The 22250-nt window shown below is 42.6% G+C and overlaps 1 protein-coding gene across 3 annotated transcripts; it reads left to right on the forward strand.

The window, feature by feature from the left end:
- Positions 1-2153: 2153 nt before the first annotated feature.
- On the forward strand, positions 2154-18358 carry MSMO1 (methylsterol monooxygenase 1). Of its 3 annotated transcripts, none has more exons than XM_039542725.1 (6): positions 2154-2827; positions 6342-6651; positions 10588-10736; positions 11891-12017; positions 15471-15625; positions 17294-18358. In XM_039542725.1, the coding sequence occupies exons 2-6, from the start codon at positions 6397-6399 to the stop codon at positions 17499-17501; spliced, it is 894 nt and encodes a 297-aa protein (XP_039398659.1). In that variant the 5' UTR covers positions 2154-2827; positions 6342-6396; the 3' UTR covers positions 17502-18358. The 3 variants fall into 3 exon arrangements, with proteins under 3 accessions (XP_039398659.1, XP_039398658.1, XP_039398660.1); XM_039542724.1 differs by having other exon boundaries at positions 2155-2873; XM_039542726.1 differs by lacking the exon at positions 6342-6651 and having other exon boundaries at positions 2158-2873.
- The last annotated feature ends 3892 nt before the right edge of the window (positions 18359-22250 follow it).

Below are 22250 nucleotides of genomic sequence, written 5' to 3' on the forward strand. Positions count from 1 at the left end.
GTCCCTGACTGCCCCACCACCTCATCCACCCCCTGCTCCTCTGACTGCCCCCGGGACCCTTGCCCCCATTCAATCCCCCTCTTCCCTGCCCTCTGACCGCCCTGACCCCGATGCCCCCCCCCACAACCCACCGAACACCCCCGCCCAGCCCCCTTACCACACGGCCTGGGGCCGGGACCGGGTCCACTCCGCTGGGACCGCGACCGGCGCCGCGGGGCCCAACTCCCCAAGCTGGGCTGGGCCAGAGCCGCTCAGCCGGCACCGGGACCAGCACCGTGGGGCCCGACTCCCCGGGCCGGGCCCGCTCGGCCGGCACCGCAGTTCTGGCCGAGCGGCTTCGGCCAAGCGGCTCCGGCCCGGCGAGTCGGGCCCCGCGGTGCCGGTCCTGGTGCTAGCCGAGGGGCTCTGGCCCAGCTGAAGGGGGGAGGGGGTGGATAGGGGGCAGGGGCCAGGCAGTTTGGGGAGGCACAGCCTTCCCTACCCAGTCCTCCATACAGTTGCACAACCCTGATGTGGCCCCCAGGCCAAAAAGTTTGCCTACCCCAGTGTAAGGCCTACCTTTCCACTCAGCATGTGCTATCAACTGCCACTATCTCAGTATCTAGAAACTTCCAGGTAGTTCCTTCTTGACTTCAGTCAACAGATACTCTTCCAACAGGTAGTGCATCCAACTTTTGCATCAGTTGTTGCTGCTTTGATTCTCATCAAACCTCTCCTCCCTTTGTTTTTCTAGGTCTTCTCTTCTGTTGACCAGCCTACCTGTCAGCTCATAATAAATATTTTGGTCACTACTGTGTCTCAGTGCTCTAAGTTGTTGATTTAGAGAACTAGTGGATGTGACCTTTCTAATTTCAACTGCATTATTCAACTCAGAGAACATAGTTCTTCAAGTGCTTGTGTGTGTCTCTCTTTTTTCATATTCCACTCTTGGCACACCTGCACCTCATATGCTTGAACAGAGACATTTAGGTAGCAGTGTTATTTGTGGCCTGGCATGCACCCTCAGTGTCCTCATGCCTCAGATTGAGGGCATGTCAGAGTGGCCCAATCACCACTCACTTCTGTCTCACCAGCTGCGGTTATAAGCCAGAGCTATTCAGTGTCTGTGTCTTGATATTTTCTCTATAATTATTTATCTTAGACCTTGTAGATAGCCATATTGGTTTAGGTGTTAGTTGCCAATCCCCAGCATTGGAAGAGGGAAACTCATTTTAAATATTGTGCTTATTTGTAGTTTTGTAACTGGTAAATAGATGCCAAGGTAAATAACATGTAATACTACTTCCTATATGGTGACAATTTGAAATGTAATCAGCAGAGATAGCTAACCTGTTTTACAGGTAAGTACATCTTAACTCTCAAAGGAGTATAATTTAAGACATGAGAAATAACCACCAAGACAGAAAATCTAAGTGGTAACACCCCATGAATAGTGTTAACTCCCTTGTCAGAAGTATGGAACAGGCCAGGCCTATATCAAGCTACCAGCTGAGTCAGAATAAGAAAGTAGGCTAAATCCCCTCATGTGTGGTCTCAGTTGCCCTAGAATAAAGCAGGGATAGCTCTCCCCCCCTTCAGCTAGTGGACCCAGGTTTTGCCTGGATAGCAGTGAGTGGAACCACACTGTGCCTACTCCATGGGGGACTGAACCTGTTGGAATTATTTGAAAGAAATATTAATAGGGCCAGTAGATTGCTATAATATTAATAGCAGAGACCAGATACTAATTTTAAGCAGACATTCCTTTATTAAACCCACAGTCCAAATGGTATTTTATACAATGGCTCTGACCTGAGGTCCCTTCCAACCCTGATATTCTATGGACAGCCTATAACAGCTGTTCCCAAACTGTGGGTCAGGACCCTGCTTTAATGGGGTCACCAGGGCTGGCTTAGACTGCCTGGGGCCAAAGCCTGAGGGCTTCAGCCCTGGGCAACAAGACTCAGGTTACAAGCCCCCTATCTGGGGCTGAAGCTCTCGGCCTTTGTCCCCCTTCCCCCTCAATGGGGCTCAGGCTTTGTTCCCCCCAGTACTGAGGAAGGAGGCTTGGCCAGGCTCAGACTTCAGTCCACCCGTACGTTGCTGGTCATACGGGGCTCGTGATGCAATGACGTCGGAGAGCCGCTGGCCTGTAGCGAGCAGCCACTCCACCCCAGGCGCTCCCACAGCGCGTAGGGAAAATCACCTCGGCCGGGTGCTCCAGAACGAGTCCTCCCGCCACGGCCCCGCTCCCGGGCACCGGGAAGGTTTGCGCTCGGCTCGCGTGGGGCGGGACCTGGGCCTGTTCCTTTCTGCCCCCACCGCCTTCTCGCAGCCCTGCTGTTACGGGCTGGTCGGGCCCCTGCCCGAGCCACAAGGCGCGCACCAAACGCGCGGTCTTCCCCTAACGCCATTTTCTCCCACGTTGAAAGCGAAGCGTCTAACAAGCCCGTCCATCCCCCGAGGCGCTTAGGAAAGTGATGATGGGAAAAGTAACCATGGTAACGGCCCCGCCTCTCCTTCCCACCTGGGGCGAACCCCTCAGCCCGTCTCCTTCTAATGGCGTCGTCACCTGGGCTTCCTCGCTCCTCATTGGCTGCGCTCCGAGATCTCACTATGCTCACTCCATCCCTTCTGCCAATCATCATCTGGTGGGCCGTTCTGTCCCCCCCCATCCGCCCCACGCCTGACGGGGACCGGTTCCCGCCGGAGAGCCAATCACAGCGGCGCAGGGGTGTTGTGCGGCCAATAGGAGAGCGCACGTCAGGAACTGGAGTCGCGAGCTGGTGCTGCTGCTGTTGTTGATGAGTGAGAAGCGGGTGACGGTGCTGCTGGTGCCGCGGCTGAGGTGTGTGAGTGAGTGAGGGGCAGGCGCAGGTGCTGTCGCTGTGCAGGTGAGTGGGGGGCTGGGGGCTCGGCGCTGGGCTTCGCTGCTCCGGTCTCCTGGCAGCGGGAGGAGCTCAGTGTGGCCGGCACCCCTCGCCCGGGGCTGCGCGCTGTTCGGAGGCTGGGTGCGTTGCCCTGCTGCTGGCAAGCTTTTAATTTTGTCCAAGAGTCAGAGCAGATATGATTGTGAAAAGTGCTAGTGTCAGGGCCAGCTACCGAGCCAGTCAACCAGACCTGTAGCCATGCTGCAGTTAAAAAGAGAGAGGGAAAAGCAGCCTTACAAGTAATCCCTAAACCAGCGATACTGTGACCCCATTGCAAAGCTCTCTCCAGTGCATGATATTAAAACACTGTGTGATTTTTAGCTGTTAACCAATCAGGGTGTTTTTACCATGTTGTTAACCAGTTGTAGTTGATAAAATATTTGGTTAGTCCTTTTACTGTGAGAATAACATATGTATATAAATCCCCCATCATTGGCATATATAGTACTAAATCAAACAATGAATTCACGCTATTGTGGCTCTTTTGGGTAATGCTGATGGTTAATTTGGCTCTTGAACCACTCGGGTCTGAGTATCTGCCCTAAAGTGTTCTATTTCTTGACTATAAAAGAAAAGAAATTATGCCTTGGGGTCTAGTGAGTATATCCTAACTTAACATATGGGTTGTTTTGCCATTGGATTTTAAATTGTATATATTGTTTGGCTTCTGATAAGTAATTAATCATGCAGTTTGAATCATTTTGTTCTGCTCTGTGGATATACACACTGTGTTCGCAGTAACACACATAAGATCCTTGTGTTTAGGAATCAAAATATTTAACAGTTTTAAGCAAGTAAATTTTCGATTACATGCCATGTTTAAACTTGAGCAATGGTTACCCAAAACAGTACCCAAAAGCTGCATGGAGTTTTTCGTTTAGTTTAAAATATCAAGTTTTTACTGACAAAGTTTGGCCAAAATGGGGCGGGGGAAGGCTTTCCAACAAAATCAAAAGTTCTTGATGAGGCCAGGTACTTTCCATGAAAATTCTTATTTAATCAACCCCCCAGTTTTTTCCCAAAATAATAATTTAATGGGAAGTTGTTGACCAACACTTCTGAATAGTCTGAAGAAATTCACCTGTACTTAGCCACAAAAAGTTCTACTTTTAGTGTAGTGAATATTTTTTATATCAGTCTCCCTAACTGCCATTTTACTTACCAGTGTGTTTACTTAGAGGAATTGTTTAAGGTTGAAACAATAAAAAGAGTTGCTTTACTCAACATTTGAAAAGAAGCCTCCTTGCTCAGTGAATGAACAGAATTTTATAATGGTGATTGATATCAGTGTTACACTTCTAAAAGAACTAAAAGTTAATGATGATAGAAGTTTAGGTACAGATTCTCTGTAGTGGCTTGCCACCAAACCAGTTATTAGAAACATTTGGATTCAGGGGCATGAATAGCAATTTAAATTTGAAAAAGGGGTGAACAGCGAGGTGGCAAAATTTGTAGATGATACAAAACTACTCAAAATAGTTAAATCCCAGTCAAACTGTGAAGAGCTACAAAAAGTATATCTCGAAACTGGGCAACGAAATGGCAGATGAAATTAAATGTTGATAAATGCAAAGTAATACACATTAGAAAACAATCCCAACTATACATATAAAATGATTGGGTCTAAATTAGTTGTTACCACTCAAGAAAGAGATCTTGGAATCACTGTGGATAGTTCTCTGAAAACATCCACTCAATGTGTAGCGGCAGTCAAAAAAAGCAAACAGAATCCTGGGAATCATTAAGAAAGGGATGGATAATAAGATAGAAAATATCATATCGCCTCTGTATAAATCCATATATGCCCCTATCTTGAATACTACTACTACATGCAGATGTGGTTGCCCCATCTCAAAAAAGATATATTGGAATTGGAAAAGATTCAGAAAAGGGCAACAAAAATGACTGGGGGTATGGAACGGCTTCCATATGAGGAGAGATTAATAAGACTGGGACTTTTCATCTTGGAAAAGAGACGACTAAGTAGGGATATGCTAGAGGTCTATAAAATCATGACAAGCATGGTGGTACCATATTTGCCCATTACTTTGGAGGTATGCTCATTTATTCAGGTTATTCTTCTGAGGATGGGGGGGGGGTTTCTGTAATTCTATCAATGTACTGCTTGTGTTACATGGGTTTTAATATGGAGCTCTACTTCTCCCTTATGCAAGTCCCCTCCCAGTGGAGCTATCCTGCAGGACCTAAGTCCCCTAGGGCTGTGTTCGTCCAGCCCCAGAACTGGATGAACTCACACACACACTCTCGCTCTCTCTCTCTCTCTAACAGAGCAAATCACAAGCCTCTCTTAACCTTACAGCTGCTACCACCCCCTTATGGGCACTAAGTTGGGCACACAATTTACTAATCTTTGTTTCACATGCCTGCTGGTCTGCTGCTTCCTTTGCTGCCCTGTTCTCTTCTGCCAAGAAGTGAGTTGCTGCTCGTGCTTCTTCTAACAGAACTTCTCTGTGTGTTAACTCTTTTCTATACTGTTCTGCGTTCCTGCTTGCCTTGTCTCTCTCCTCTTGTATATCTCTAAGTACAGTCACCATTCTGAGCTTTTCTGCTCTCAGTTCACACCCGTCTGTCTCACATTTATTCAAATGCTGTTGTTACTGCTTTTTCTCAAGCTCTAGTTCCTGCCTTCGCTTTACCAAACCCAGAGCTGACTGGTATCAGTGGAGAAAATAAATAAGGAAGTGTTATTTACTCATAACACATGAACTAGGGGTCACTAATAGAAATGAATAGGCAGCAGGTTTAAAACAAACACAAGGAAGTGTTTCTTTACACAATGCACCATCAACCTGTGCAACTCCTTGCCAGAGGATGTTGTGAAGGCCAAGACTACAACAGAGTTAAAAAAGAGAACTAGATAATTCATGGAGGCTAGGTCTATCAATGGCTATTAGCCAGGATGGGCAGGGATAGTATCCCTAGCCTCTGTTTGCCAGAAGCTGGGAATGGGCAACAGGGAATGGATCAGTTGATGATTACCTGTTCTGTTCATTCCCTCTGGGGCACCTGGCATTGGCCGCTGTTGGAAGACAGAATAATGGGCTATGTTCTCTTGTTTTGACCCAGTATGGCTGTTCTTATGTTGACCATTTTGGAGGAGGTGGAGGAGATCTGTGACCCTGCCAATTATTGGGTAGAGTCCATGCCTCTGCTTGCCCTCCCTTGTGCACTCCCCTGTTCGAGTTTATCCTTCAGCCCTCTACTCACTTGAGCTGATTTCAGATTAACTGTAGGATTGGACCTGTTGATTCTGTTTACATGATAGTTTTGTGCTTTTTCTAAAGTACAATGTATTTTTACAGTGTACTTGTTAACCCTTGAATTTAACCTTTGTAAAATTTAAGTATATGGCTGTTTGAATAGCATCAATTTGCCAGTAACAAATTCAATTTTACCTTTTAAAATTTATAGGCTGTTTCTAGAATTCTGCAGAGAAACTGCAAGTGTGAAGTGTTATATTTGAACAATGGCAGTGAATGAGAGTATTGACATCCTGAATTCAGCTTATCTGGCTGTGGAATACATCGACTCTTTCTTGCCTGACAATCCACTGCAGCAACCATTTAAAAATGCTTGGAACTATATGCTGGACAATTACACCAAATTCCAGATTGCAACATGGGGATCACTCATAGTTCATGAACTTTCCTACTTTTTGCTCTGTCTACCTGGATTTATATTTCAGTTTATACCTTATATGCGAAAGTATAAAATTCAGCAGGTAAGACAAAGAATTGTGAATTCACAGGTTTCTGGTTGCTTTGATATTCTAACTTGATATTTTACAAGTGGTCAGGAATCTTAGAATGTAGAAATATCTGTTCTCGATATGCTCATCTATTTTATAGAAGGCTCACACACCTCATTTCCACCTATATGAAGCCACGGGTTATTGGGTTTAGTGATGGAACTCCTTCAGCTTTGTGGGAGGGGAAGGGATCCATTGCAACTTTGCAGCACATCCTCTTCAATCACTGTTCTATTCCAATCTATGTTATGGAGGCTACATGCCTGTGTGTGGAAGATTTGGGTTCTTGGCTAAGCATAAATCTGGATCCTGTAGCCCAGTGATACTCAGACTTAAGTGGTTCAGGAGCCAAAATAGCTATCAACATTACCCAAAAGAGCTACAGTACTGTGAATTGTTTCATTTACTCTAGTACTGTAGTGTATATAGATTTAAACAGTATGACAGAGGAAATATTTAGTTTTTATATGTAAAGTATGTATATATAGTCTCATAGCAAATAAGTTAATAACTTAGTGCAATTTGATAATTTAATTGGTTAATAACAGTAAAAGCATCCTGATTGGCTACTAACAATATGATGTGCTGCAAAGAACTGCAGGAGACATATTAAAGAGCCATTTGCATGCCTCTGTCTAAATATCACTGCTGTGAACCTTTCCCCTCCCCTGTTCCTAGTACTCCCCTATGTTGGCTTGGTGCCAAGATGGGGACCTCTGGCCTTCCCTGTGGGACATCTCCACCCACATCCCCTTGAAGGGACAATGCAACGTTTCTGTAATACAGAAAACATTGAGCAAGCTGTCCACATATGAGTGAATTTCATTCCATAATAACAGGTAATCTGCCCATCCAATGCAACCTGGTGATTGTTTTTTCCCCGCTTGCCTGACTTACATGTTCATATTAAGTACTGGATTTAAAATCAAGCTTGTTCTAAAACAGTGAGTGTTGAAAAATTATTGTGAAACTTAAGTATATAAATGCTTAAATAATGTGGTTGGAAAATATTAAGTAAAATATAGATGTCATAGCTGTGACTGTTAAATGGGATGATCTGTCCAACACATCCTTGCAACAGACTTGAATCCCCAGCTTCTCTTTGTACCCTTGCACTCATCTAAGTGTGTGTGTGTGTGGTGTGTATAATGAAGTGGAGAAGTGCATATGTTGGCATGGTATAGATTTTAATCTGAATGAGGCTTGCAAGTGGTAAAGTCATCCATGAGTTTGGTATGACTGCAGTGCGAACAACTGCTAATAAACACTTATTTTATTATCACTTTTTATAGAAAAGCTGTTTAGGAGAACTTGGAGGTTACATGTTAAAAAAAATAAAAATGAATTGTTCCAATTTGTGGCCAAACCACAGGCACCAATTCTTTTTTTCTCTAGTGGGTGCTCGCGCCCCCGTCCTGACTCCACCCCACCCTGCCCCTATTGGACCTCTCCCCAAATCCCGGCCCCGCTTCCTCCCCTGACTGTGCCGTGTTCCCTCTCCCTCCCAGGCTTGCCATGAGAAACAGCTGTTTTGTGGCGTAAGCGCTGGGAGGGAGGGGGGAGAAGCAGGACGGGGCAGCACAGTTGGGAGGAGGCGGAGGTGAGGTGAGCTGGGGTGGGGGGCCCACCAATTTTTCCCCATGGGTTCTCTAGCCCTGGAGCACCCACGGAGTTGGCACCTATGGGCCAAACCCCTGTAAAAGAAGGTTGCTTTAGTTTTTGGTCTCCTACGTGACCTGCTTTTAAAGGTTAAAGGACAGAAAAAAAAACAATACAACACAAAGGAATTTGTATTAAAAAGAAAATAACTACAACTTGAGATATAATGTACCCAAATTCCACCCTCAGAAATACACCGACCGCTCATCACTCTGAACTGCCCTGCCTCTGCTCTTACCCAATCTGCCTGTTATGTAAAGCCTCCGCTCAATCCAGTAAAATGCGATTGTAAGATTTGTAACTTTTCAGTCATTGCTAGTCTGATCATTAAGTTCTGTAACCTTTTGGCAAACTTTGTAACTTTAGTTATTGTTAGCATAGCCTTTTAAGTTTTTTGTAACTTTTGCAAGCTATGTAACCTTTTCAGTTACCACTTGTATAAACCTCCAAGCTTTGCAATATTCCATCACGCAATCAGAGAGAGTGTGAACAAGGGAGTGTGTGTGGGACTGGGCAGAGAGGAAATGCAAGGAGAAAAGAGCCCAGAGCCAGGTGTGTCTGATGTAATCTGCCCTGAGAAGGCAATCATGGGGTGCTGTAAAGAAAAGAAAAACTTGGTTTGCATAAAAGGAATAAGGCCTGGATATGCTTCTCAGTGATGGACACAGAAGGGAAACTCAGTGTACGTGACAGGAGCCGCTCAGTTCCAAGAAAGGAAGAAGGCATGCACATAAGCCCGCTGTTTTCGTGACCCGCTGGCCGTCTCAGATCTGCTTCCTCTGCTGTCTCCGGTAACACTCCGCCTGTGAGAGTATGTGGGTGCATGAGGGTCTGAATGCAATGAATGTGTGCGTGCATGAATAAGCTCCGTCCTTTTTCTGTTTGATCCAATAGTGGCATTTAATAAAACCAATATAAGTGTAACCCTGGGTTGGTTTCTAGGAAAACTGAGGTAACACCTGTATCCTTTGACCCCCTACAAACAGTTCTCCCTTCAGTCCCTTTTGGTACCTTTCTCTCACATCTTTTACCTACCAGCAGGTTGAAACTGCTTAGGAACCTACTTTCCAGGTGATTGAAAACTGAGACTGTAGAATTAGAGTTGGGCTGACCATACTTTGTTAAATGACCCTTTTGTGTGTCCAAAAGAATTATTTTGATCTCATGTTAGATTGAAATTATCTCATGTTTAGTCATTGAGACTTTATTCGGTTAATTGAAGGCTGAGTTGCAAATGGAGAAAAATAACTTGCCAGTTTATTGACATATGTAAGAAGCAGAGAATGGTTTCATGCTCTTTATAAGAAATATGAAAATTATTTGGTTTGCCTTCACCTCCATATCCACACCTATTCTCCAGCAAAATCAGGGATCTCTTTTATGTGGTTTAGGAATTTTCGCAATCCTTGAATTGGTGGGATGCTAAATTTTAGGTGATTTTTCTCTCCCCTGTCCCCAAGTTAATGTAGTGATAGAGTTAAATAGATGTCAACAAAAACAAATAGATTGACTTAAGTCAGCTGTTCATCTCAGTCAGTTTTCGCTTTATTGTGCTGTGATGTCATCCTGCTAGCTCTCCAGTGGCCCATAATCTTCCGGGGTAGACAAGACCTGATTTGTTTGTTTTTTTTCTTTTAGAAAGGAAAAACGAATTATAGGAAACCCCACTTTCTTTCAGGCTTTTGCTTCTCATTTATACTTTTTCCAGGTCACATAATTAACACATCAGTCTGTTCATTTGCTCCTCTTTCTTTCTAATTTGACGAGTTGACTTAAACCCACTAAAAGAGTGAAAATCACCTAAGGATTCACTTCATTCTAACTTACTGCATATGTACCTCTAACACCTAAAATATGATTGTATGTTTGGGACCACCTAAAATTTTACAATTGTCATTGTTATGCACACGCAGACTACTTAGGACTACTCGGTGGTCAGAAATTTATCCAAAAGTACAGGCCCCTACTACTGAGCAAAGGAAAATATTTATCAGCTTTTATCCGTATAGTATGCATCAAACACAGTTGAACAGGTCTATCCAGTAGAGACCAGTAGTTGACCTAAAGACTAGCTAGTTCATTACAGCACTGCATGTCTGTAATACTAAAGCATAGCTTGGCAAAGTAGAAAATTCAGTGAATGCTTTTTCTCTTTTGTAGCTTGAAGTCAAATCTTCAGAATTACTTTTTCTGAATTTCTGCAATGATATTGCATAGTAGGACTGATGATTGGAAACTTCTTTTTCCTAGGATAAACCAGAAACGTGGGAGAAGCAGTGGAAGTGTTTAAAAACACTTCTCTTCAATCACTTCTGTGTTCAGCTTCCTCTGATATGTGGTACCTACTATTTCATAGAGTACTTCAGTATCCCTTACGACTGGGAAAGGATGCCAAGATGGTAGGTGGAAACTGTTGAAATGTTGTTTTGTACTTCTGTTCCAACTGTCTGTTAGAAGAACAGATGACAGTACCTGTGAAATGTTCCCAGCTGCTAGGGAACTTGGTGTGCTGCACATTCATGTGATTGTACTGAATGAATGTGTAGTTCATAGACCCAGTCCTGTTCTCCCTGAAGTTTATCCCGTTGCAATAATGGGACCAGGCTGGGGTCCTATATTTGATATTATGCCGAATGCCTGCAACATTGTTCAAATCCTGGAGGGATAGGATTTGAAAAACTAAATCCAAAAAGGGATACAGTGTGGCTGGAACTTAAGACACCATCTGTGGGCTCGTGAGCACCCTTGTATATGCAAGTATCTAATATTTTTTGAGCCATCTGGCTCATTTCCAGAAATAACATGATGCGCTACCCACATACTGCATTATGTACCTTAAGAAAGAGACTGTATCATGTGCACATCCTTCTGTCCGTAAACCAATACATTTTTAAATAGCAGCCCTTATGTTTTTTAAGTGCCTCTTGTCCTAGTTTTAGTGTCAGGAGAAATATTACATACAGTAACTTTATTTATTTATTTTTATAAAAAAATTATATATATATATTTACAATTTTTTGCAGGGTACTAAGTTATCTCCTTTCTAGTGCTAATGCTGCTTTATCTTTTCCTATATATACAGGGGTGGGTGGGTGTGTGTGAGAGCACACATGCGTGCCAACAGCCAAATTAAGAAGTTTGCTGTATTGCACGTTAACTCATTTAACAATTTGCATTGATCTGCTGACAAATACCACTGAGTATAGTCCTTAAAATTTAACATATGTTTTGTTAGTGAAGAAATATATGTACAATTTTAGGTACTCTATTCAGCGGTATTTGTTAGTAGTAGATCAATAAAAGAGCTACTCATGTGCAGTGTGAGCACATGCATATGCTGTTATCTGGTTGTTAAAATTGTACTTAAAGTTAAATGTACAGCCCAAGTTTGCAGAGCTTCTCCCTGCACATACATCCTGGTGAAATAATGGTGTGTTCCTTAATAAAAGTTTCAGGATTTGGCCTGTTAGCAAATAAAAATACTGGGTTTTTTTTTTCTCATATGTTTTAATCTTGCTATAGCTAACATTATCTATATATATTTTATTAAAAGGTACGTGCTACTTGTCCGGTGTTTTGGATGTGCAGTGATTGAGGATGCCTGGCACTATTTCCTGCATAGACTCTTGCATCACAAGAGAATATACAAGTACATCCATAAAGTTCATCATGAGTTCATAGTACGTACTACTTTAATGATTTCAACCTTATGTGTTTATTGTAGGCGTCCTGGTTATATTAAAAACTGTATTAATAAAGCATATTTAAATAGATCTTGTGTCCATTTGGAAATTGGGAGAACAGCCAATCTTACAAAATATTTTTACACCTAGCTAGTTTTTTCTTATATCAATTAAGCACAGTTATAAGTACTGGGGTAAACCACTGCTAGGTGGTTTCCATAACTGTTAAATTAACCCAAACGTGTCGTGTAACAACTCTCTCTTCTCTCCCTTTCACTCAAATGGCAGCCACATTCTGATACCTACCTTATATCATCTGACTGTCAGGATGGTGACTGTTTACTTGATTATTCATTTGTTGTATTTAATGGCACACTGTCAGTTTGACAATCACATTTGTTAGAAGATTTTTAACCTGCTATAAATTTCACTAAGATTATAGTAAACTTTATAATTACTATGCCATAATCTTTATTGTACTTTAAGATTATTATAGAAATCTGAGCTGAAAGTTTATAGCTGCAAGGTTGGTTTGGGCAATTAACATCCTAAATATAGTCACTTTAATTGTTTGCCTTGTACAGTCCTAAAAAGACCCTTATAATAAACAGTAGTAGGGCAGCAAAAAACCCTATATGCTCTTAAGGATTAAAAAAAAAAAAAAAGGTCCAAAAGTAGTCTTAAAAAATTCAAGTTGACAGTGTTCTTCTTTTAAAACTGTTTTTAGTGTTGTATTTCCTGAACTTAGATGTGGTGAATTAGTATATTTTATATATAATTCTCATTTTGTAAGGATGTTTCAGGACTACCAACCAGGTCCACAGTTTACCTTATGAACCTAGCAAACAGACCACCACTGCTTGGTGTAGCAGACAATAGCCACTTGTGAACTCCAGGTTTAAATCCAAGGAACAGGTTTATTTCAGCATTGGTACAGAATGCCACACCCAGTGATCAGATAGGGATGATAGGCCAATGAATTGGCCTCATGTACACAAACACAAGGCTGTACATAAACAAGGCAGATGCTTAAGTCTCAGTGCATTTTTGTGTACCCAGAATGGCATCCTACTTTTATGAACATGCTATTGTGATTTGTTATATAATTATGACTAAATATGAAATTCTGCATTACACACTAGATTATAACATTTATCTATGTATTAGCAATAACAAAGCTATTAATCTTATTATTTGAGAGGGACTTTGGGGACTTTCCTTTTTTATCCTTATTATACACCTCTACCCTGATATAACGCAGTCCTTGGGAACCAAAAAATCTCACCGCCTTATAGGTGAGACCGCGTTATATTGGGTTCGGTCCGGTACGGCACACTGGCAAGAGCTGGTATGCCACGCCAGACTGGACTGGCTTCCCCTGCGGTGATTTAAAGGGCCCAGTGCTCCAGCCACTGCGGGGGGGGGGCTACGGGCCCTTTTAAATCACCGCTGGGGTTCAGGTGGGGATTTAAAGTGGCTGGGGCTCCCCACAGTGGCTGGAGCCTCTGGCCCTTCAAATCCCCGCCAGGGCTCTGGCAACCAGGCTCAGTCGATGATTTAAAGGGCCTGGTGCTCCAGCTGCTGTGTGGAGCTCTGGGCCATTTTAAATCACCGTCAGTGTTCGGGCAGGGATTTAGAGGGCCTGGGGCTCCACACAGCAGCTGGAGCACCAGGCCCTTCAAATCCTCGCTGGGGCTCTGGCAGCCAGAACCCTGGGGCTCCAGTAGCTGGGCTCGGGTGGTGATTTAAAGGGCCTGGGGCTCCACACGAATTCGGATATAATGTGGTAAAGGAGCGGGGCTCGGGTGGTGCTTTAAAGGGCCCGGGCTCCCCACTGCTTTACCGCGTTATATCTGAATTCTTGTTATATCGGGTCATGTTCTATCGGGGTAGAGGTGTATCTGGCAGGTCTACTGTACCCAAACACGAGACAGTCCAAAAACTTAACAGGATATCTAGCAAGCCAAAAAGGCTCTCTCTCTGGACTTCTTATTTCTGAAAAGGTTCTTCAAAGGTCTTATTAACTGCACTAGGCCAACAATTCTTCTGCTTATATCAGAGGTGGGCAAACTATGGCCCATGGGACCCTCCTGCCTGGCCCCTGAGTTCCTGGCCTGGGACGCTACCCCCGGCCTCTCCCCCTGCTGTTACCCCTCCCCCACAGCCTCAGTTCACTCCGCCGCCAGTGCAATGCTCTGGGCGGCTGGGCAGCATAGCTGCAGAATCCGGCCTGACCTGGTGCTCTGTGCTGTGCAGTGGTGATGACGTGGTTGGCTCCAGGCAGGCGGCATGGCTGTAGCACCACTAGCCACTGGCGCTCCAGACAGTGTGGTAAGGGGGCAGGGAGCTGGGGGTTTGGATAGAGGGCAGGGCAGTTTGGGGGGGCTGGTCAGGGGGTGGGGCTGTGGATAGGGGTGGGGGTGGTCAGAGGGCAGGGAACAGGGGGGTTCAATGGGGGCAGGGGTCCCAGGAGGGGGGGTTGGATGTGGCAGTGGGGGGCAGTCATGGGTGGGGGTTCCGGGGGCAGTCAGGGAACAGGGAGAAGGGATGGTTGGATGGGCCAGGAGTCCGGGGGTGGGGGCAGGAGGGCATCAGGAATGAGGGGAGGGATTGGATGGGGTGGCAGGGGTCAGGGGACGGGGGGGGAGGGAGGAGCAGGAGCTGTCAGGGAACAGGATGGGTGGGGGGGCTGGCCCACGCTCCCCTCCCCTAACTGGCCATCCATACAACTTCTGAAACCCTATGCAGCCCTCAGGCCAAAAGGTTTGACTGCCCCAGGCTTATATGCTACTATCTAATATGTGATGTATATGATCCATTAAATATTCTTAGGCCCTTACCATTTTACCTGTGGTAAGATTACTAATTGCTGTTTCACTTCCTTACATTAGACCTCGTTGGCCCCTAAGGGACAAAAAGGGGTCCCACACTCTTCCTTTGAGAACTGCTTTGTTTTTACTTTACTGATTCTGGTTGGCAGTCAAAGTACTGTTTTGATCTAGCAATACATTATGAAGAATGTTATTAATATTACAAGCTGAAGCACTATTAATAGATACAAACTTTTATAAACTCACATGTGTTCCTGTGTTGTGGAAGGTATTTAAAAATATTAAGGCTTTTATAAAAACTTGATCTCATTAGGGCAATTACAGCATTTGATTTACTACATAGTACTGGAGTGACTCAAAATCATCAGTGGTTTTTGTCCTTCCCACTGAGGTAGGGGAACACTCCTAGGAAACTGAAGCACTTGATCATGTGCCTTTTTGGGCAAATCACTTCTAGCCAGTGGATGAACCAGGGATTGAACCCTGGTCTCTTAAGTGCCCTGTCCACAAGACCATCCTATTTACAGTTACCTCTATTCTAAACTGGTCTGACTCTTGAGTGTGTTGGCATACTACAGAAAAGTGCTTACAGTGTGTATATGTTTTGTTTTCCTCCCAGACTCCATTTGGGATGCAAGCAGAGTATGCACATCCACTGGAAACGCTTATCCTTGGAGCTGGTTTTTTCATTGGCATTATTGTGTTCTGTAACCATATGATTTTTCTGTGGGCCTGGCTAATATGTCGCTTAATGGAAACCATTGATGTACACAGGTAAAATCCTCTCATTCCGTGTTAGTGATTTTTCCATACTTGGCTCGTCCATCTATCTTTGTGCAAGTACATATGATACTAGGAGCTCTTTACCACGCTATGAATAGAAATACACACATAGTGTAGGCCAGCCAGAGGAGGATTGTGGTGCTTCTTTCATTTCAGTATTGTAGTCGGCCATTTATCCTTTCCAAAATAATAATTCTTGTTCTGTTTTGGCAATGTTAATAGCAAAACTCCTTGAGTGGGAGGATAGGGCACTCACTAAAACAACTTCATAAAGCATCTACCAGAAACACAGCTTGTGAGATTGGTGGCAGGATTATACATTCTTAAAAACAGATCACAAAAAGGTAAATCTCAGACACCAGTGAAGCTCTTACACGTCACTTTGGTGAACTTGGAGCCTGAGAGCGAGAGTATCTGATATTTAGTACACAAATTACCTAATGTTTGCTAACATATGGAATAAATGAGGTTTTATTTTACTAAAATGGAGGAGGACCTCAAGGTAGTACATCTTAAACTTCTCTGTCAATAGGCTTGCCTGCGCAGGGAGACTTGTCTTGGTGAACCAATGCTTTCTTAACCTAAGGGGCCCCAGTTCGGCTCCCAAGAAAAATTGTATGTAGGTGGTGGTCAATAATGACAGTCTACATTTTTCTACATGTTCTGTGGGACTTGGAGGACAATGTTTACTTGTTTTTAATTAACCTAATCTCAATGTAGTTATAACATACTTATAGGAAAGAAATTAAAAGATCAAGAATGTTATAAAATATTATAGGTTAGAATAGTGACTCATTCTTCAGGTGATCAAATAGCTTCTTCGTATCAATTTTAACATTTTCTGTGATTTTACTTTACTTCCATTTGAGGAAGCTGTTGTTGAAGCCTTATGAACTGAGGAATGCAACACTACAGCAGCGTAAATAAAATAAAAATGGCTAAAACTAAATTGAAGTAGTGCGTTTAAATGTGAACAGCAGATAGAAACCACAACTGTCAGTGGATATTTTTCCCAAAGTGGTCACACTAACGGGTGGGATGACAGGAATATTATAGAAAAATGAAATCTAAACACCATCTTGCCACTAGGTGGTGTAAGAGGCTTTCTAGTACCAACAAAATATGAACATGTTAAATCCTTTAATGTCATTTCCCTTTCTGTAGTACTTCTTAAATGTTGAGGTTTTTAGCTACATTTTAGTAAGTGTTTCTCAATCTGGTACTGTACATTCTGGCTTAGATGCCACACAAAAGACTTTGTTCGATATTCATCATTGTACTGATGTTTGGGGTGTTTTGGCTTTCATTTTTCAGTCTGCCTTTTTGGAATTAAGCATTGATTTGGAAATGGAGTAGACTGATAATGGCATCCGACAATACAGCATCTTAAGCATTCCAGGTCCATAGGTATTCTACAATCTCTAGTTTTAGTGCTATGGCCCTAATAGATGGGTTTCTCTCTGTATTACAGTGGAATAAATTTCTTCATGCAACTACTTCAGAGTTTTAACTGTAGTTGATATTTTAATTTTAGCAGCCTACTGAAAACCAAGAAGTAATCAGTGGTGCCTGGCATTGTTTGTTTCTAAACAAAATGCTAAATGCTTTATAGGTCAGTATTTTTTATTTTTTATTTATTTATTTTTTCTTTCTTTCTAGTGGCTACGATATTCCTCTGAACCCCCTGCATCTAGTGCCCTTCTATGCCGGGGCTCGTTTTCATGATTTCCATCACATGAACTTCATTGGCAACTATGCTTCAACCTTCACATGGTGGGACAGAATCTTTGGTACAGACTATCAATATGTTTCATACCAAGAGAAAGAGAAGAATCAAGAACTGTTAACAGAAAAGAAGTCCAACTAAATATCCCATTTAACCTCCTACAGACAAACTGCTTCCATCTTTCTTTTGGGCTCAAACTGGTAACTAACACCCGATCACAAATTAAAGCAATATTTTGCTTTTCTTAAAAGCAAAAGTTAAGCATATACCTTGTCCCTTGGCTACTAAGTGGTAGGGAAAATTCTTACTACAATGTAATTATCTACTTAGTGGGAATGCTTTTCTATTTTATACACAACTCTAAAGTATATATGCAGAACTTTAAAGATTAATTTAATTTAAAAATTACATAGGTGACTTGAAAGTTTTTATCATCTGTTGCAAGAATTTTATTAAAATTTTTAAAGTATCTATAATGCTACCCTATTTGGATTCAGGTAGAATTATGTACATTATAATTATATACACTGAAATTGGACTTCATTTAAAATATATATATATATATATATATATATATATATACACACACATTTAAATTTGTAATACAAATACAGCAACCCCATTAAAACTGTGGTACTGGCACTACACTTAAACCTTGAGCAAATGGGAAGAATTTGCTTTAGAAACCAAAATACCATCAGTTGATAAGGAGCATGGACCAGCCATTTGCACACTGAATAATGCAAACGATTAATTCCAGAAGAGCGGGCTATATGTTCAGAAACATTCCCCATGTGGGTGGTGTACATTTTAGCTAGGGTTAGAAAAAGGGTGGTTTTGTTTTTACTTTAGAAGCCTTTTTTGCTGCTCTTCAAGTTACTTTGTCAGTGTTCTTAGTATTTACATTACGTTTCTTTGCTGTGTTGTAATTTGCTAAACTGACTTGTTGCTAGATTTGCACTTGTGGATTACAAAATACAATAAATGTGTTGATTTGACATGTGTATGTCATTGTGTATCTTCCATATTTTTAATGTAAAGCAAATAAGGAATTGCCCTAGATTGCCATTCACTTTTAAAATTACATGAGCAGAGTTAATTCTAAAATTAATTGACTCAAGCAGTGTAGGGTAACAATTGTACAATACATCTGAGGAACTATCTACACTATAATAACTGGGGGACTTGGGACTTGTACAATATTATTGTCCCCCAACATAGTTAAAACACACTTATCTTGTAGTGTATATGGACCTAACTTTTTCCCAAGCAAGGCAACAGCTTTGGCAAACTAAGGCTGCAGCTTGGTTCAAAGACAGGACATGGTTAGGTCTACAATAGAACCTCAGAGTTCAGAACACCAGAGTTCTGAACTGACCAGTCAGCCACACACCTCATTTGGAACTGGAAGTATACTATCAGGCAGCAGCAGAGACAAAAAAAGCAAATACAGAACAGTACTGTGTTAAACGTAAACTACTAAATACAGCTCTGAAACTTTCCCTTTCTTTTTTAAGTCAATTTTCAGTTGTAAACTTTTGAGTGAACAACCATGAAGTTTTGTTCTGTTATGAACATTTCAGAATTACAATTGTAACTCTGAGGTTCTACTATACCTTATACAGCATACAGAACCAATATTTTTTTCAATGGTGGTGGTTATATCAATCTAAATATTTAGATATGCCACCCCAATACTCTCCCACAAGTGAAGAGAACAATGGAACTAGCCTCGTAAGAATTAAATGCAAAAGTCTTTGACATAGATTTTTCCTCTTTGTTTTGTTTGTGTAGGGGAAAAAAAATCAAAACCCTTATAAACTAATTAAGCTAATCTACAGGCCAGGCAGGGGGAGACAGAAACAGCTTAATTTCTATTTTTAAATATTTGGAAGATTCTCTGATGTTATAAGTGGCAGGGGCATATAAATCCATAGCGTAACTATTGTACTCCAGAAGAAATGCTTCCAACTCCTTTGTCCTCCCACCCTCACCCTACCCTTTTTTGAGGGGGAAAGAATGCTGATTGTCTATAAATTTAGCTGACCATGTACAAGGTTCTCAGTAAAGGGATGTCTTAGAAATACCTCTCAAAAGACTTGTTTCCAGGCTCCTAAGAGTCTTTCTGTACACTTTTTCTCTCCGCCCAACACCCAACTATGCTTAGGGATTGAATGCATGTCTACAGAAGCACTTTCTGCTCAGCAAACGGGGGTGTAAATCTATAATACTCCAGCTTGCTGCATGACAGCTATCTGTCTGGATCCTGCTGATGCACACTAAAAGTTCTTGTGTGCATTGAGCTACTGCTGTGTCATCCTTCATAGTGGGTCTATGCCCTTGTGGAGTTGAGGATGTGTAATGTCATATATTGTACACCCTGAGAAACCATTGCAATTTTGGGGACTACTTCTCTCTCTCAAAACCACCACACCCTGTCTCTAGAACCACCTCTGGAGATGAGCTCCTTAGCACGCAGGCAGACCTAACAAAATGGCCTTTCGTTATCTGAGAGCTGGTTAAAAGACAAGGAGCAAGGCTTGCATAACAAACAAAAAAGCCTAGACCCTGGGATAGGCATTTTAAATTAGAAGTAAAAATGAGCAGGTTACCCCAGAGGGTAGATTCAGAGATCTAAAAATGGCAGTGTAGGATGACTAGAAGAGCTCTTTCTCTAGCCAGTTCCTCTGCCTCATGAAACTCCGCTCCAGTTGGTGAATGAGGGTAAGGTTACCTGAAGATTCTTTTATCCAGCTACCCCCTGGTTCTGAAAACCCATTGCTATATTTACAGTGCATCTTTCTGCAAGTTTTTCAGATTTTAAAATGGACACTGATGATTTGCATAGCTTTATTTTTCTTGAAAAAGGAAAGTTTTTCCTCAAAGGTGAATATTCTTATATATTCTAGCTATTCAGTTAACTCTCTAGTTGCACTAACACTATTTATTCTTTATAGCATAAAAGGAAATGTTATTTTCACAAATCATTAAGATGAAATTTTTCCTTCACATGTAAAATAATTCATCCTACTGCTGCTCTAGTGAGCAAATCATTTGAAAACACAAATCTGAAAGTGATTTTTTTAGTTCCATCACATTCCCCTATTCAACATCAGTAGCATAATCATCTCTTTTTAAATTAAACTTGGAATGCACCATCACTTTCAAACTGTCTCCCACTGCACTGAGTTGGCACATCAGAAAGATGAGCTTCCTCGTAGCATATGATTACTGATTTCCAATACAAAATGTGATGCTTTCTGAAGGGCTGGTGCAGTATAGCAGAGAACAGCATCATGCGACTGAAATACTATGGAATTCAAACATTTGTTACTCCATTGGTTTCTCCAGCATATCCCTGTGAATAAATATACAGAATTAAGAATAAACTGTGTTGAATTAAGTTAAACCTTACTGAGGTTACTTACTTACTAAGTTAAACCATGCTTGTCTCCTCTCTGCCAGGAAGCCATCAGCATCTTGACAGTGCTATTTACATAAGATAACTATGGGTACGTCTACACTACGGGATTATTCCGAATTTACATAAACCGGTTTAGCAAAACAGATTGTATAAAATCGAGTGTGCGCGGCCACACTAAACACATTAAATCGGTGGTGTGCGTCCACGGTCCGAGGCTAGCGTCGATTTCTGGAGCATTGCACTGTGGGTAGCTATACCATAGCTATCCCATAGTTCCCGCAGCCTCCCCCCCCCCTTTGAATTTCCGGGTTGAGATCCCAGTGCCTGATGCGGCAAAAATCATTGTGGCGGGTGGTTCTGGGTAAATGTCGTCAGTCACTCCTTCCGCTGGGAAAGCAACGGCAGACAAGCATTTCGCGCCTTTTTTCCCTGGATTGCCCTGGAAGATGCCATAGCATGGCAATCATGGAGCCTGTTTCGCCTTTTGTGACTGTCACCGTATGTGTACTAGATGCCGCTCACAGAGGCGATTCAGCAGTGGCACACAGCTGCATGCTTTTGCTTTTGCATGATAGCAGCGATGGTTATCAGCCATATTGTACCATCTACCATACCATAAATTGGTAATAAGATGGGCATGGCTACCAGTCCTTTTGCACTGTTCCATTTGCTGCTGTCATAAGTGCCCCTAGCTGCTCTTAGCCAGGGGCAAAAGTTAAAATTGGGAATGACTCCCTGAGTCAATCCCTCCTTTTTGGTATCTAAAAATAGAATCAGTCCTGCCTAGAATATGGGCAAGTGTACTAGAGAACCACTGTATCAGAGAACCAGAGAGCACAGCTGCTCTGTGTCAGATCCTGCATAGATTATGAGCTGTATGCTATTCACAGGGGGTGCTCCTGCAACAACCCCACCTGTTCATTCCATTCTTCCCCAGCCTTCCTGGGCTACCATAGCATTGTCCCCACTTGTGTGATGAAGTAATAAAGAATGCAGGAATACTTGTTAGTGAGAAATGAGTGGAAGGCAGCCTCCAGTTGCTATGATAGTCCACATAGGACATTAAGGAGTGTGGAGGAGAGGAGCCCAGCATCCTGCTGCTAGTCCAGGGGCAATTGAATCTTTTCTTTACACATGAAGGGTGGGGGCTGATGAAGCTCAGCCCCCTGTTGCTATGATGATGATGGTTATCAGCCATATTGTACCATCTACCAGGAAAAATTAGGGCCAGGTGCCCTTGATCGACCTGACCGATGCTAGTACGCATGGTTACCAGGCCTTTTGCACTGCCCCATGTGCCAATAGGCTGATGATGACAATGGGTATCAGTCTTATTGTACCATCAGTCACCCATGGCGGGGGGGGAGCAAGGATGTTGGTGTTGAGTGCTGCACCATCGCGTCTATCTGCAGCATTCAGTAAAGATAGGGTGACATGTAAAAGAGTCAAGACAGGATTGTTTTCCC

Source organism: Mauremys reevesii, linkage group 5 (assembly GCF_016161935.1).
Source record: "Mauremys reevesii isolate NIE-2019 linkage group 5, ASM1616193v1, whole genome shotgun sequence".
Classification (NCBI taxonomy): Eukaryota; Metazoa; Chordata; order Testudines; family Geoemydidae; genus Mauremys; species Mauremys reevesii.

Excerpts from the sequence above, each read along its gene's own strand:
- MSMO1 (XM_039542725.1), top strand. The coding sequence starts at position 6,397 with ATGGCAGTGAATGAGAGTATTGACATCCTGAATTCAGCTTATCTGGCT. Across the intron at positions 6,652-10,587 it reads GAAAGTATAAAATTCAGCAG|GATAAACCAGAAACGTGGGA; the intron begins GTAAGACAAAGA and ends TCTTTTTCCTAG. Across the intron at positions 15,626-17,293 it reads GAAACCATTGATGTACACAG|TGGCTACGATATTCCTCTGA; the intron begins GTAAAATCCTCT and ends CTTTCTTTCTAG.